The sequence below is a fragment of the Chelonoidis abingdonii genome, chromosome 23 (genome assembly GCF_003597395.2).
Source record: "Chelonoidis abingdonii isolate Lonesome George chromosome 23, CheloAbing_2.0, whole genome shotgun sequence".
Taxonomy (NCBI): Eukaryota; Metazoa; Chordata; order Testudines; family Testudinidae; genus Chelonoidis; species Chelonoidis abingdonii.
In genome coordinates, this window is record NC_133791.1 from 15003032 (window position 1) to 15017137 (window position 14106).

The 14106-nt window shown below is 44.3% G+C and overlaps 1 protein-coding gene across 3 annotated transcripts in view; it reads left to right on the forward strand.

Annotated features, from left to right (window-relative positions):
* Positions 1–14106, forward strand: part of TMCO4 (transmembrane and coiled-coil domains 4) — an 84499-nt gene that overhangs the window by 35858 nt on the left and 34535 nt on the right. For 2 of the 3 annotated variants that reach the window (XM_032779542.2, XM_032779544.2), the window contains exons 9-11: positions 3586–3750; positions 4887–5023; positions 9835–9919. In XM_032779542.2, coding sequence (XP_032635433.1) covers positions 3586–3750; positions 4887–5023; positions 9835–9919 — 387 coding nt within the window. The remainder of the gene's footprint in view (positions 1–3585; positions 3751–4886; positions 5024–9834; positions 9920–14106) is intronic. The other variant, XM_032779543.2, reaches the window with a different exon arrangement.

Sequence of the window (14106 nt, forward strand, 5' to 3'; positions counted from 1 at the left end):
AGCCTTTATACTTATAAATCAGAGTGCATGTAGTTTATCTGGGCTACCATGTCTTTCCAGCTGTTCTCATGTGCCCCTACTGGCAGAGATGACATTTAAGCAGTCTGAGGGTTCCCCCACCTCCCTTTAAAACGCAGACTGTAGCCTCATGCAGAAAAGAGAGAGGGTAAAACACAGCAAACTGCGAGTAGAGATGGTTATAGAAAAAAGGGAAGTGTTTCTATTAATATATCCTGCGTGTGTGTTTGCTAGAGATGATCTGACTTGCGGGATGATGTCTAGTACCTGGCACAAAGTGCTTTTGCCAATTATTGAAGCTTTTTTTGTGCCTCGTATTTATCCACAGGCAATTAATAGAATGCAGTTTCTTTTTCTCTCCCAGGCTCTACCAGCTAAAGAGGTTTATTGGCAAGAAGGCTCAGTCAAGTAAACAATATTACATACAGTGCTTAAGGGGTGAGCTAATAGCCTGCAACCTCTGAAAAGTTGTAATATTATATTGTAATTTCAAATACAGTCACAGTTGTAACTTATGATATGAAATATGTCAACCACCTGCTGTTAATATGTTCAGAGATCCTATTGAATGGCTGCCAGTACATTCTATTGAGGCATATAATAATAAATATTCTATATCATTAATACTATAAAGACATTTTCTGTCAGCCATTTCTTGTTACATCCGTTCTCCCATTAGAATCTTGCATTTTAAAACCTCTGCTTTCCCATCATGTTATTCTGTTATTGATAACACACAAAAGTTCCCAAATTTTCTGAGACTGGAGCATTATCAGGGGGCTGTTACGAAGTCACTGTGTGCCTTTCGGTAGTTATTTAATCATTCTCGGTCTCACTTTGCCCTTAAAATGAGAGTTACAGAGGATCTGAATTGAGGAGGAAGTTTCCGTAACTAGAAACATGATACACTGTTTAAAACAGCAGAACTAAAACAACCCTTCAGTTGCCTCCTTTAATAGTTTTATCTGTCTATCTTAAGTATTTATATGATCCCCATCATCGTAGTGTCTGGGACTCTCTTCACGCTACAGAGGCGACAGCTGCGTGGCTACAGTGCCAAAGTGTAGACTCAGACTACAGCAATGAAGGGGGTTTTTCTGTTTCTCCGCCTCCCCAAGCGATCCACCAACCTAGCCATGTCTACACTGCGAGGAGGGTCAGCATAGCTACAGCACTCAGCGGTATGGATTCTTCGTACCCTGAGGCGTTTTATAGCTATGTCAATGTAAGCTTTAAGTGTAGACCAGGCCTGAGAGCCTCACTGTCCTTTAACATATTTATCCTCACAACCCTCCGTGAGATAGGGAAGTGCTATTGTCCCCACTGGACATCTGAGGCACAGAGAGACTAAGGGCCAGATTTTTTAAGGTGTTTAGATGCCTAAAAATGCAGAGAAGTGCCCAGTGCGATTTTCAAAAGCACCTAGGCACCTAACTGCATCTTTGGGCATCCAAATACTTTCAAATACCGACCCTAAGAGATGCATCCAAGATCACTCAGGAAGTCTGTGACAGAGCAGAGTAGTGAACCATGATCTCCTGAATCTTCCTTACCAGTGAGCCATCCTTCCTCAGTCCAGCTTTCTGTCCCCCTCCTCATGTACAAGAGGCCAGACTACATTGTTTCCGATTGTGTGACAGTAAAGCAGCATGCCAGTCATGCTCAGTAAAATACATATGCTATAGGAGTGTAGCAGAGCCAGATGGCACGTATTGTACCAGCTTTCAGTCATGGTCAATCACAGGAATTTGTTGGTTTATGGTATAAAAACTACCTCATCGTACACTTTATATAGCGATTGGATTTAAACTACTCAGTCTCCCTCCATCTAACAGCTTTTGGGTGGTCTGTATGAAATGAACTGGTGGTCTCTTTCCAAGTCACTGTTGTCCACATGACAGAACAATTTCAGTTTACACTATTTGCCCTTTGAGGGCTGTTTCGGCAGAGAAGCCAGGAATGAATGGGCCATTAAGACTGAATTACAGTAGAATCTCAGAGTTACGAACACCTCTGAAATGTTCGTAACTCTGTGGTTGTTCTTTCAAAAGTTTACAACTTAACATTGACTTAAAACAGCTGTGAAACTTTACTATGCAGAAGAAGAATGTTGCTTTTAACCATCTTAATTTAAATGAAACCAGCACAGAAACAGTTTCCTTCCCTTGTCAATTTTTTTTAAAACTTTCCTTTTATTTTTTAACAGTTTACATTTAACACTCTGCTGCTACCTGATTGCATACTTCCAGGTCCAAATGACGTGTGTGGTTGACTGGTCAGTTCATAACTCTGAGGTTCTACTGTACCTCCGTCACATCTAAGTATGGTCCCTTTTAGTCAAGATTGAGGCACTTTGGTAGGATATTGTGGTGGAAGCTTGCATGGCTTCTGCTAATGCTGTACTTATTCTGTGGCTGCCTCAGTGTGCTGTGTATTGTTCAGTAAGGAAACAAGAAGTAGGTGACCTTAGAATTTTAGGAGGCTAAATTATACTATTCCTCTTTACAATTTAGCTGGCATGTATTAGAGTTGGTGGCGTCCCCTCCTGACCACTTAGCCCACACTTTTCCACTCAGCTGGCAGCAAAAAATATTGTGCTGACAGAAATTGCTACTGCTCTTGATTTGTGTCTAAAAAAAACTAAGCCAAAGAAAAAGGGGTAGTAAACACATGGTCTGGGTCTCTAAATGGTCTTCATTCTCACTTTCAGACAGATCCATTAATTCAGTCTAAGCCTGCAAAACCCGAGTACCAGGAGGGTAATATACCATAGCATAGCACTTAGGACATTGACAGTGAAGTGGCAGATTTAAGTCCTTTTGTGAAAAGGAAAAGAGCCCCAGAATTGCAGCAAAAATGATTAGGAGCATAGGAAGGGATCTGACAAGATCCTTAACACCTCTTGCAAGATAGTGAGCACCCTCTGTTCTCATCAGAGTCTCATGGAAACTGTCTCCACTCATCACCTTCTCATCAGAAGTGACTAACAAACGCATTTGAAAACACTATGGACAAAATCCTGCTATGTTCCTTCAACTACTTCGGGCTGCATGTCCTGTGAGGTCAATCCAAATTTGGCCTAAATGAGGACACAGTATGAACTATAGGATTTAGTCTGATCTTTGGTGAGGGGAGGAAGGTCCTTAACTCCCATCACAGTTAGCACTAATTGATCCCTTTTGGGCAGATTTCACAGCAGTCAAGGCATGAATGGGCCAGGGAGACTGAACCTGGAGGTGGTCCCTCCATACTGGGTTAAGACTCATTGGCAGAGCAGCTTGGGGTAGCTCGATCTGTTCTTTTGACAAACACAAGCTTTCAGTCTCCAGTGCTGTCAATCCATCTTTTACCAACAGAAATCCAGTTGAAATGAAAGACTTATGAAGACGTGTCTATCATTAATAGCATTTCAAAATATGATCCATGAATAACTGAGCAGATTAAAGTATTCTGCAGGTTGACATTATCACTCGCTCCTTTACTGGCTCCTTGTTTGACTCCTGTGACCAGTAATACTTGTTTTTCCTCCTGTGAAACTGAATTCTTTGTGTTACCATCATTTCTTAGGCAGTTTCACAGCTCCATGGAGCAGCATGTTGCAGTCCAGTGAGCAGTATTGTCTGGCCTGGGAATCCAAGTACCTGATGGAGTTGGGCAACGCTCTGGATTCACTGCTAAATGGTTTTGTGAACATGATGGCTCAGGAAGCCCTGAAGTTCACTGTATTATCAGGTAAGAATCTGAGTTATACCGAGGCTGCTTGGGTGCTGAATTTGCTGGTTTCAGCATTTGTGTTTGTTCGGAGGCCTTCCCCCAAATAGGTGAATTTTTCCTATTCATTTGTTGATTATCCAAGAAGCAGTGCCACTTGCAAACTTACATGGATTGACCCTAGTCCTGCAAAGATTTACGCACCTACTTCATTTTACGCTTTGTAGTTGTCCCGTTGAGTTCAAAGGAAGTACTCCCTGTGGCAAAGTGAAGCCCATCCATAAGCAAGATTGAAGGCATAGTATTCCAGAGCAACCCACCTTTCTTTCAAACAATCTCCCCAGGGTCAGCGTGAGAGCCTGCTCTTTAGCAGCTCCTGTCATGTGGAACAGCCTTCCTGGGTCATTCCACCTCATCAGTTTGTCAGGGCATTTCAAATCTCAGCTGAAAATATCTTTCCTCCCTTACCTGTGTGTCTTGGTGTTTCTTTCCCTCTGCTATTTATTATTGTAACTCTTATCTACACAATTTTAGTCTGTAAGGAGTTTTGGATACAACTTGCACAAAAGACTATCCATATTGCATTGCATTGCATTGCATGCTTCATCCACAGCTTCCACATGTGCAAACTGCATCCATATGGGATGCCTGCCTGCTTCCACTACATCTGTCCCAACATTACAAAGCATTGAGTGAACATGTGCTGCTTGTGCACACTGTATCTTTGCATTATACCTGAATACACTGTATTCCCTGTGTTCGGCATGTGCATGCATCGTCCATGCACTATACCTGGACACATCGTATCCAACATTCCTATGCAGATGACAATGCATTCTAACCTCCTCCACTGTATTCCCCGTGTTGTACCTGGCCAATTTACATCTGAATGCCTTAGGTTTCACCTGTTTCGCTTGAGCACATTACATCCATGCATTACACCTGAATGCATTGCATCTTCCTGTGTACATGACATTTAACAGAGTCTGTCTGCTTTTTAATTTTGCAAAACGTGCCTTAAATCAATCTTGGGAAAGAAAAGTTGACAGTGACAAAGATGCAGTGTTTTGACTCTAGCAAACCATCTGACTTTTGAAATTGTCCCAGAGCTGCCCAGATTTGTAACTTTGATTTCCTGTTTGCTTTGTACCTCTCAGGCATAGTGACAGCCCTGACATGGCCAGCTTCACTTCTTACTGTTGCCAGTGTCATTGACAACCCTTGGGGAGTGTGCCTGAATCGATCAGCTGAAGTGGGCAAACATCTGGCACAGATATTGCTCAGTCGACAGCAGGTAATTGGCTGAGGGGGCAAAAAATGGCTCCAGTTATTACAGCTGGAAGGGACTGATATCTTGGAAGCTCCAGGGGTCTGTTGTTTTACAGCATGCTAGTCAAACAACAGGTGGTATTTGTCCACGGGGAAGAAAATGAATAACAAGCTGAAAAATGCAAAATTGAGGCACGAGGGAGACCAGCATATATCTCACTCTTCCATGCATGGAATGGAGGAGAATGTGGGTTGATGAGAGGCTGCCTGCAAATGTTGGTTTAATTTAACCCAAACCTTTGCTAAACGCAGAAGAGATCAGGCACCAATCAGTCTAATCGAGAGCTCTGATAGCAAAAGAGATGGTACCGGCCCTTTGAAATGCTTATACACATTCCTTGTGTAAGACTGACAGACCCGGTCGTCGTGATCAAACCGAGGACCTCTGGAGCTTAGTGCATGACCCTCCACCGCATGAGGCAAAAGCCAGCTGGCTGTTAGCTAAAGCTGTAGAACAGACTCATTAATTGCTTTCTCTCTTTCTAAGTGGTCTCGGTGCCACTAGATGGGACAAAATACCACACCCAGGAAGCATGTGGGTTATACTTACAAACAGGGCTTACAGGCAGAGTCCAGTATTGAAGGGCAACAAACAAAATCATTGCAGGGAAAACGCGACAAAGACTGTTAGCCTATAAGAGACTCTTTGTCACTTCTTCCAGCTCCAGACTAACATGGCTACCCCTCTGATAATTGCAGGGAAAGTTTAACATGGGACATGCCATGGCATCTATTTTTTGTCGCACACCCATTTAATCCAGGAAGCTGGTGACACACAGGGTAATAACAAATCTAGCTTTTCACTGCCAGAGACCTGGATTCAGATCTAATCCAAGTCAGAAGTGCAAATTGGTGTAATTTGTCCACTTGGCCGATCTCGACAGTGGGGCAGTGAAAGCAGAGGATGAGAAGGGGGAGAAAGGAAGAGAAAAGAGAGACAGCTGAAATAGCCGTCAAGAGGTAAGAGGCATCAGCAGAGTGGGGTGAGGAAAGATTGCATAGCACCTATCTGCAGCAAGGGCCAAATTCTGCTGTGAGCTATGTTGGTATAAATCTGAAGTCATTCCAGTGAAGACACTGGGTCTTACTTTCTTACTAATCCCAAACTGACACAAGCCCGGAAATTCACCAGGCTTCATTCTAAAACCATTATCTGTAAAACTAGCCATGGAGGGGAGGGGGGAAGTAAAGAACTGGCTTATTCTAGAGGCAGCCACCTTTTGCCAAGAGGAATTAAATTGGGCACAGGTCCTGTTAGCCTGCATTCTCCTCAACTAGCCCCCATTTCTATTGGGCACCCAAGCAAAAAGTTCTCGCACAATGATTCCTGCTTCCTCATGGCACTGAGGCAGTGGCATTGAACTGGCTGGGGTTGCAGGGTATTAGTCAGAGTCAGATGGATGTTGTCTCCTCCAGGAAAGTGCTTTGTAGGAGCCAAGGCACAATTATGTTGAGTGATTGTCAGCTCCTGCTGGACGCCCCTGGAGTAAAAGTCAAGGGAAAAGAGGGAAATAAAATGGGAGGTGGAGAGGGAAAGAAACAGAAATGCAGACACAAAATGAAGGGGAGGAGGGTAGTGGATGAAGCAACAGGTTGTGAAGGAATAAGATTCAGAACATAAATCCAAAGGAGATGGGGAAGCAGAAGAGCCTAAGGCCAGAACAAACAAGAGAAAAGAAAAAGGAGCCAAACAGACACATGGGATGGATTGGCACTGAAAGAAACAGCTCAGTAAAACCAGCCTTCCTGCCAAGTCGTCGTCTTCATCCACAGCTGACAAACTTGAAATTAAACTTCTGCCCAAGTCCTGCCATTTTTTGCTATGAGTACAAGCTGATCTCTTGTGTTCATCTTACAGCTACGCTAGTTCAGTATCTATTGTAGATGAGCTGTTCAGGGCCGAGAGGTAAAGGGAGACATAGCCAAACACCGGAATGTCATATAACTGCGTGAAACAGGAATGTAAGCCAGCAGAGTGGATTTCTAGTAAAAACACAGTACCCAAAAGGCAATAATAAAGGCCTGGTTTGAAGTAAAGATTTGCCCAAGGGCATGTGACATTGTCTTTTAGCTTTAGTTATGGTTAAAGCACAAAATCCTGCTGTGCTGAAGAACTTAAAACTAGTTAACAGGATGTTTCTGACCCTATTATACCTGATGTGCGTTTAGCCGAAGGAGAAGGCACTTCTGACTGTTAAAATCCCTCCCTGCTTGATTTCATAGAAAATCCTATTAAATGTATTTAAGGTAAAATCTTGCTCATTGAAGTAGGATGCCCACATCATATTTTCATGATTACCCCATAAGTAGCAGCCATACACCCTTCCAGCTAATGCTGCTTGAAATAATATTTGATCAAAAAAAATTCTACCCAAAAATAGAGCTTCATCAATTATTTTGCAGGAAGATGTTGCTTTTCCAATGGGAAATTTCAGAGCAAACCAAAATGAAAAATTTTCATTGAGTTTCCATTTGAAATTTTTATTTCATTTGGTGACTTTCGGAAACAGTTTGGGTTTTTAAAATTTAAATTAGGGCTGTCAAACAATTTAAAAAAATAATTGCAATTAATCGCGAGATTAAAAAGAATAGTTGAGATTAATTGCAGTTTTAATCACGCTGTTAAACAATAATAGAATACGAATTTAAATGTATAATAAATATTTTGGGATGTTTTTCTACATTTTCAAATGTGTTGTTTTCAGTTGCAGCACAGAATACAAAGTGTTCAGTGCTCACTTTATAGTGTTATTTTTATTACAAATATTTGCACTGTAAAAAAGATAAAAGAAAGTGTTTTTCAATGTATCTCATACAAGTACTGTAAAGCAATCTCTTTATCATGAAAAATGTAGAATTTTTTTAAATAGCTGCACTCGATAACAAAACAATGTAAAACTTTAGAGACTACAAGTCCACTCAGTCCTACTTCTTGTTCAGCCAATCATTGAGACAAACAAGTTTGTTTACATTTACAGGAAATAATGCTACTTGCTTCTTATTTACAGTGTCACCTGAAAGTGAGAACAGGCTCCCAGCTGTTATCTCTCTTGGTAGAGACTCAAGTGTGTCTCTCTCCTGACCAGGATTTTTCCACGCTGCACAGTTGCCTGCCTGTACACAATTGCCAGCAAGACAGAGTGCCTAAATAAGCCAGTTTCTGCGCTTTGCTTTCTCTCCAGAGGCTATGAATAGCATAATAGCTCACAGTTATAAGTTACCACACAGTTCTTCATAAGCAATCACATTTATTCTGAAGGTGAAAGCATTGCAGAGAAAACATATGAAAACAAAACAGGAACATACATGCATGCTAAAAAGCTTATCACAGGTCATCTCATCTCCCACCCTGGCTCTGGTACGTGTCAGTCCTTCAAAACCCAGAGATGTTTTTTTTCCGTGACTACAAGTTCAGAACAGTCTCAGATTGAGAACCAGAACCACTAGTTCAGTCTTTCCTGTATGCATCTTGGGCCTTTCATCTTGGTCTCATGTAATGCATGAACAGCAGACTGTGGCTCATTCCCCAAGGCATAGCTTCAAAATGCTGGGGTTCTGCATAACCGGAGGTAGGGAATTTGCACTAAGCTCTCCCAAGGTAGACATTCCCTAGGAATATCCCTTTAACATTTTCTGTTTCAAAAGACCATTTTTGTCTGGCACATTATTCACAATAGTCCTTTGAACCCCCAGGACTCACATCTGTCACATCTCCCACCTCGAGAGGTTACATAGAATCCCGATCCACAACACATCCTTCATTTCATACAATGGACCCCACAGACACTTATATTTAATTAAATAAGATCTCCCAAAGATACTGCAGAAAATTGCCATATCTGTCACACAGACCGCCACAAATCCCCAAGGTTGGGAACCTCCTTAACAAAGTTCAACATATGTTCAGTAGAAGGAGCTGAATCCTCTAAATGGTTCCCCATCAAACCAGCATTAGCTCTGGTTTATCTGGATTAAGTTTAAACCAGCTTGCTCGCATCCATATCTCCTCTTGGCTAGAGCTGGTAAATTATCTGTTAATAGAGGCTAGCTATTCATAACCCCGCTGTTTGCCTTTTCCTAGAAAATTGGCTGGCTGGCAGTGTTACAAGCCATGGGAGCCTATTTCACCTGCCAGGTCTATTAACCTCCCAGGCGTTGGAAAGGCATGGCACCGCCTTTTCGTCTTCATCTCTGCCAAAGATGGCATTACATTTCATTTCTTGGTGATTGGGAGCCCCAAGAGAGAGAATACTTTTGTAAGGTGGAAACAAGTTTCTCTCTTTGCTAGGAAAATGGCAGCAGTATTTTACAGCCCTGAAATTAATGGCTTGTGGTTGGACTTGATTTCTTGCCTTGAAAATGTGTTCCAACACCTCCCTCATTTCCATATTGTTATATGGGGCTTTGCATTCTTTGACATTAAAATAGTGGTGGTAGGGTCCAATGCATAGCAAATGGACCATTCAGTTTAAAGGAACTTCCTTAGACAATGTGTGAGAAGCTTGATATTAATAAAGCAGGAAGAGTGCATTTGGACCCTTATCCAGCAAAGCACTTACATTTAAGTTAAATGTAACTGTGTTTATCTTTAAGAACATCAGTAATATCATTGAAGTCGACGGGACAGCTCACGTACTTAAAATTCAGCACATGCTTACATGATGTGCTGGATCAGAGCCTAGGCACCCTCACTGGCCAGCCCTTTCTTTCCAGGGCTAGCAGACTGTTTGACAGCCATACCATCCTCATTTGTGCCTGTGCTTCTTTGTTCCCTAGGGCAGACGACCTGTCACTTTGATTGGCTTCAGTCTCGGCGCAAGGGTCATTTACTTCTGCCTGAAGGAGATGGCTCAAGAAAAAGGTAGAGTCCAAACATTTAACTCTCTTATTTATTTTTCCATCATCTTTTTTTTTTTTAATTTAGTGCTGGTAGGAAGTTATCATGCCAACAGCTCTAGAGATCAAAGTCCTCTCGAATAGCCACAGAAGGACAGCACAGCCACATGGCATTGCCTTTGTGCTTCACAGCCTGACCTCGATGGACAACCTCTAGGGTTAAGTGAGCAGTTTAGTCTCCAGGGCTCATTCAGTCCTTGGGCTCTTTGCTGAGACAGTCAACAAAGATGCTAGTTAGTGGTGGTTGTGGAGCCATGTACACAGCGCCTTAAGAAAGGCCAAGAGACTCTCATTGCGTTAAGCTGGAGGAGATACAGATTAGTCTGATACAAGTTATCCATTGGGCCACCCTAATGCATAAATAGAACACTCTAACTGAGCTTCCCCAGTGCACACAGCTAACAGTACACCCTAGCTGGGCCACCCTGTAAGGAGGCGCCCTGGCTCCCCGTTGCACCTGAGGGGAACGAGCCAGAGCAGGCCCCCCCCATGGGCGGAGCCATTACCGCCTGTTCCCGCCCGCCCGAAAGTCAAGGGGCGGGAACAATGGAAGTTAACGAGCCAAGGGCTCAGAGCTCAGTTCGCGTGCCGGCCCACGAGGAGGACGACGTGGGAGGCCAAGTCCCCGCTCGCCCAGCCTACCTCAAGGCCACTATCCCAGAGGAGCGCTGGCCGAGCTGCGCAGGCCACTAATCGCAGAGGAACGCTGGTCGAGCTGCCCGCGGGCCACTAATCCCGAGGAGCGTGGCCCGACTTGCCGCGCGCCAGGTACCCCGAGGACCTCCAGCCGCAACGACCCTGTCCGGCTAATACGAGGAGCAACCGACCCTACTGGCCTCCAGGTTTTCCGAGGAACCCCATGGCCGGGACCCGCCGACGGTAACGCCAAGGAGGACAGGTAACGCGGGAGAAGGGGGGATGGAAGTAGCCCCGGGGGCGGCTGACACAGTCAGGCCGCAGAGGGCCCCGAGCCTAATGGTCGTCGTGATCGGCCACGACCCACTGGCACCCGTGTGTGTTTCAGGCGGATGCCCCACTGACCACCTTAGCGGCGACAGCCGCTACCTAGGGCCCTGGGCTGGAACGCAGACGGAGTGGGTGGGGCCTAGGCGTTCCCCCTGCCACCCGTTAACCGGGTGGCAGTATCCCCCTTCACCCAGAGCTACAGTTTGTTTGCTGCTCTGCCCTGCCCCCAAGGGTCAGAGCCCCTGAACTCTTTGCTGCTCGGCCCTGCTCCAAAGGGTCAGAGCCCCTGAACTCTTTGCTGCTCGGCCCTGCTCCAAAGGGTCAGAGCCCCTGAACTCTTTGCTGCTCTGCCCTTCTCCAAAAGGGTCAGAGCCCCCTGAACTGTTTGTTGCTCTGCCCTGCTCCAAAGGGGCAGAGCCCCGGACTGTTTGCTGCTCCGCCCTGTCTGAGGGCTTGGGCTATAGACTTTGTTGCTCAGCCCCTAAGCTGAGCCTGACTGTTTGCTACCCCCGCCCTGTCTGAGGGCTTGGGCTATAGACTTTGTTTGCTCAGCCCCTAAGCTGAGCCTGGACTGTTTGCTGCCCGCCCTGTCTAAGGACTAGGGCCTATAGACTTTTGTTTGCGCAGCCCTCAAGTACGGGAGCGGAGCGTGAGCCGTCCGGCAGCCAGGAAGGAGGCGCCCTGGCTCCCCGTCGCACCTGAGGGGAAAGAGCCCGAACGCACCGACTTACACACCCCAATGCACAGGCCTCATTATGGCAACAGGCACAAAGCTCACATTGCATGGCCTTCAGATGGGTACATGTTAACACTAAAAGGCAGCATATTATCCCCTTCCTTGGCCTCACAATACAGACTACTTCTGTCAGTAGCAGAAATAACCTGGTCTGTGGACCAATAGAAGGATGTAGACATGCTGAAATGTATGGACTGTACCTCCAGGCCTTACACCTTGCCCTGGGTTACCCTTCCCCAGCTCTGGCTGCAGAGAGCCTGTGAAGCAGCATCTCTGTGGGTTTGAAGGGAAGCAAGAGTCAGCATGGGTAGTTTCTACCCCATTGATCCCCACCTGGTGACAGCACTTGGATTATGTGCATTCCAAGCCAGTATATGGTGCACTCTAAATAGAAACCTACAAAACAGTTTTGAAATATGTTCAGAATTTAATTCTGCTCTCTCCGGTGTAAACCTGGAGTAACTCCACTGACTTCAGTAGTTACTTCATATTTACACCGGTGTAATCAAGAGCAGAATTTGCCCCTCCATCTGCAAACAGCACTCTTGATGTTCTGTGACATTTGTCTGGTGAATCAGTCTATGAGCGGCCCACGCTTCGCTGTGAACTTGGCAGAAGATGCTTCCCCTCTTTTGGACGCTCTCTCTAGCTACTATATCTGATCCCATGAGTCGTCCCTCCTATTTAACTCATTCAAATGCCAGTGTCGTCAGCTATTTTCATGGTAACTTTTCCCTAAAATCGAGCATAAAACCATCTGTCAATTTGTTACCAATTGTGGTTTTGTTTATTAATAGATTCTATTCTTAATTTAGAAAAAGAATCAAGTCGTTCTGATCAGTTGATGTAAATTGCGTGTTGGAGTTGAGTCAGTAGTGTGTGTTTATCCCTCCACCTACCTAGCCAATTTTATTAATTAACATTTGCCCTCACAGAATGTAGCTAATAAGTAAGGAGCTTTACACTGACAAACATTCATTAGTAGGTGTTGGCAGGTGGGAACAGATTAAACCAGCATGAGAGGAAGAGGTCAGCTTCCTTTCTGTTTACAGCTGCGGGCCAGGTCTTCTCTTCTGATTTAAAGTGCACAGCCCCTGAAATACAGGAGGCCAAATTCTAGTCTTTGCAGCATTAGACTGTATCCTAGTGACTTGATTAGAATCACTCTGAGTTTACCCTGGTAGAACTGAGTTCCGAATCTGGCCCCATTTTTACTCTTTTCTCCTCAGTGCCCTGAAAATGTTGAGGCCGTAATGTTTTGAGGCTTTCATTAGCCGTAAATAGCCCTGCAGTCTCTCTCAATGAGACTGCACAGTACTATAGCTAAGTAACAAGTGAAAGGGAATCATTAGGGGCTGTCTGGTTATTTGCCATTCTAAAGAAATCTAAGCATCATAAATACATCTTGTAGCAGCCCCCCACCCCCCACAGCCCATTGATTTTCAGTCCTTTAATTGAATTATGAAAGCTGAGCTGTTTGTGGGACTAAAAAGAACGTGTTTAGTGCAGATTGCAGTGCACCTTCCAGCAGCAAGCCACAGAAGGAATAGAGCAGCCGTCTGGGTCTGGACTCTGAAGACGCATACATAATAAATACAAGGCCCAATCTTGCAGTCCTTTTTGTATACAATCTTACTGGCAGCTTCATGACCGTATAAGAATAGAATGTGTGTGAAGGGTTGTAAAGAGCTTCAGAGGATAGTGATTAAAATTCATAGATGCGAAAGACGTCCAAATCAGGAGACATTAAAAAGATTGTGACAACCATACAATGGGGGTAAATGAGATGGGGCATGATGGAAGTATATTAAAATGACATAGAGAGGAGGTGAGTCCGGAGGTCCTAATAACCCTCTCTCCTAATACAAGATCAAGGAGCTATCCCATGAAATAAAGACAAACAATTAAAAACTGATAAAGGAAATACTTAGCTAAAAAATGCTTCATTAACTTCTGAAACTGCCCAGGATGATATTTGAAGCCAGAAGCTTCCTGGGAGTAAAAGAAGGATTATGCACATACATCTGGTACTGACAGCTATCAGTGGCAGGATACTGGACTAAAAGATCATGTATCTGATCTTGTATGGCGGTTGCTATGTTCCTAGATGATTAATAAGTATATCCACAGTTAAACTAGGGAGGGTAAAAATTGATAATGGATCTCAGCCCTAATACTTCAAAACATAAGCCAAGCTGACTTGGGTTTAGGAAAAAACTTCGTCCATTGGGTAGGTTATTGCATAATTGTGTGTTTCTGGGCTTTTGTGCCTTTCTCGGAAAGCTCTGATGCTAGCTACTATCAGAGATTGGGTAATCTAACTGTGTGAACTGCTGGTCTGGTCTGGTCTGGTCTGGTCTGGTAAGCCTGTGTTGCTCTGGAATGGAAAATGGTACCTGTGCCTTCTCTGGGGACTCAAGTTAAAATGAATGATATTTTTCAGTGGCTGT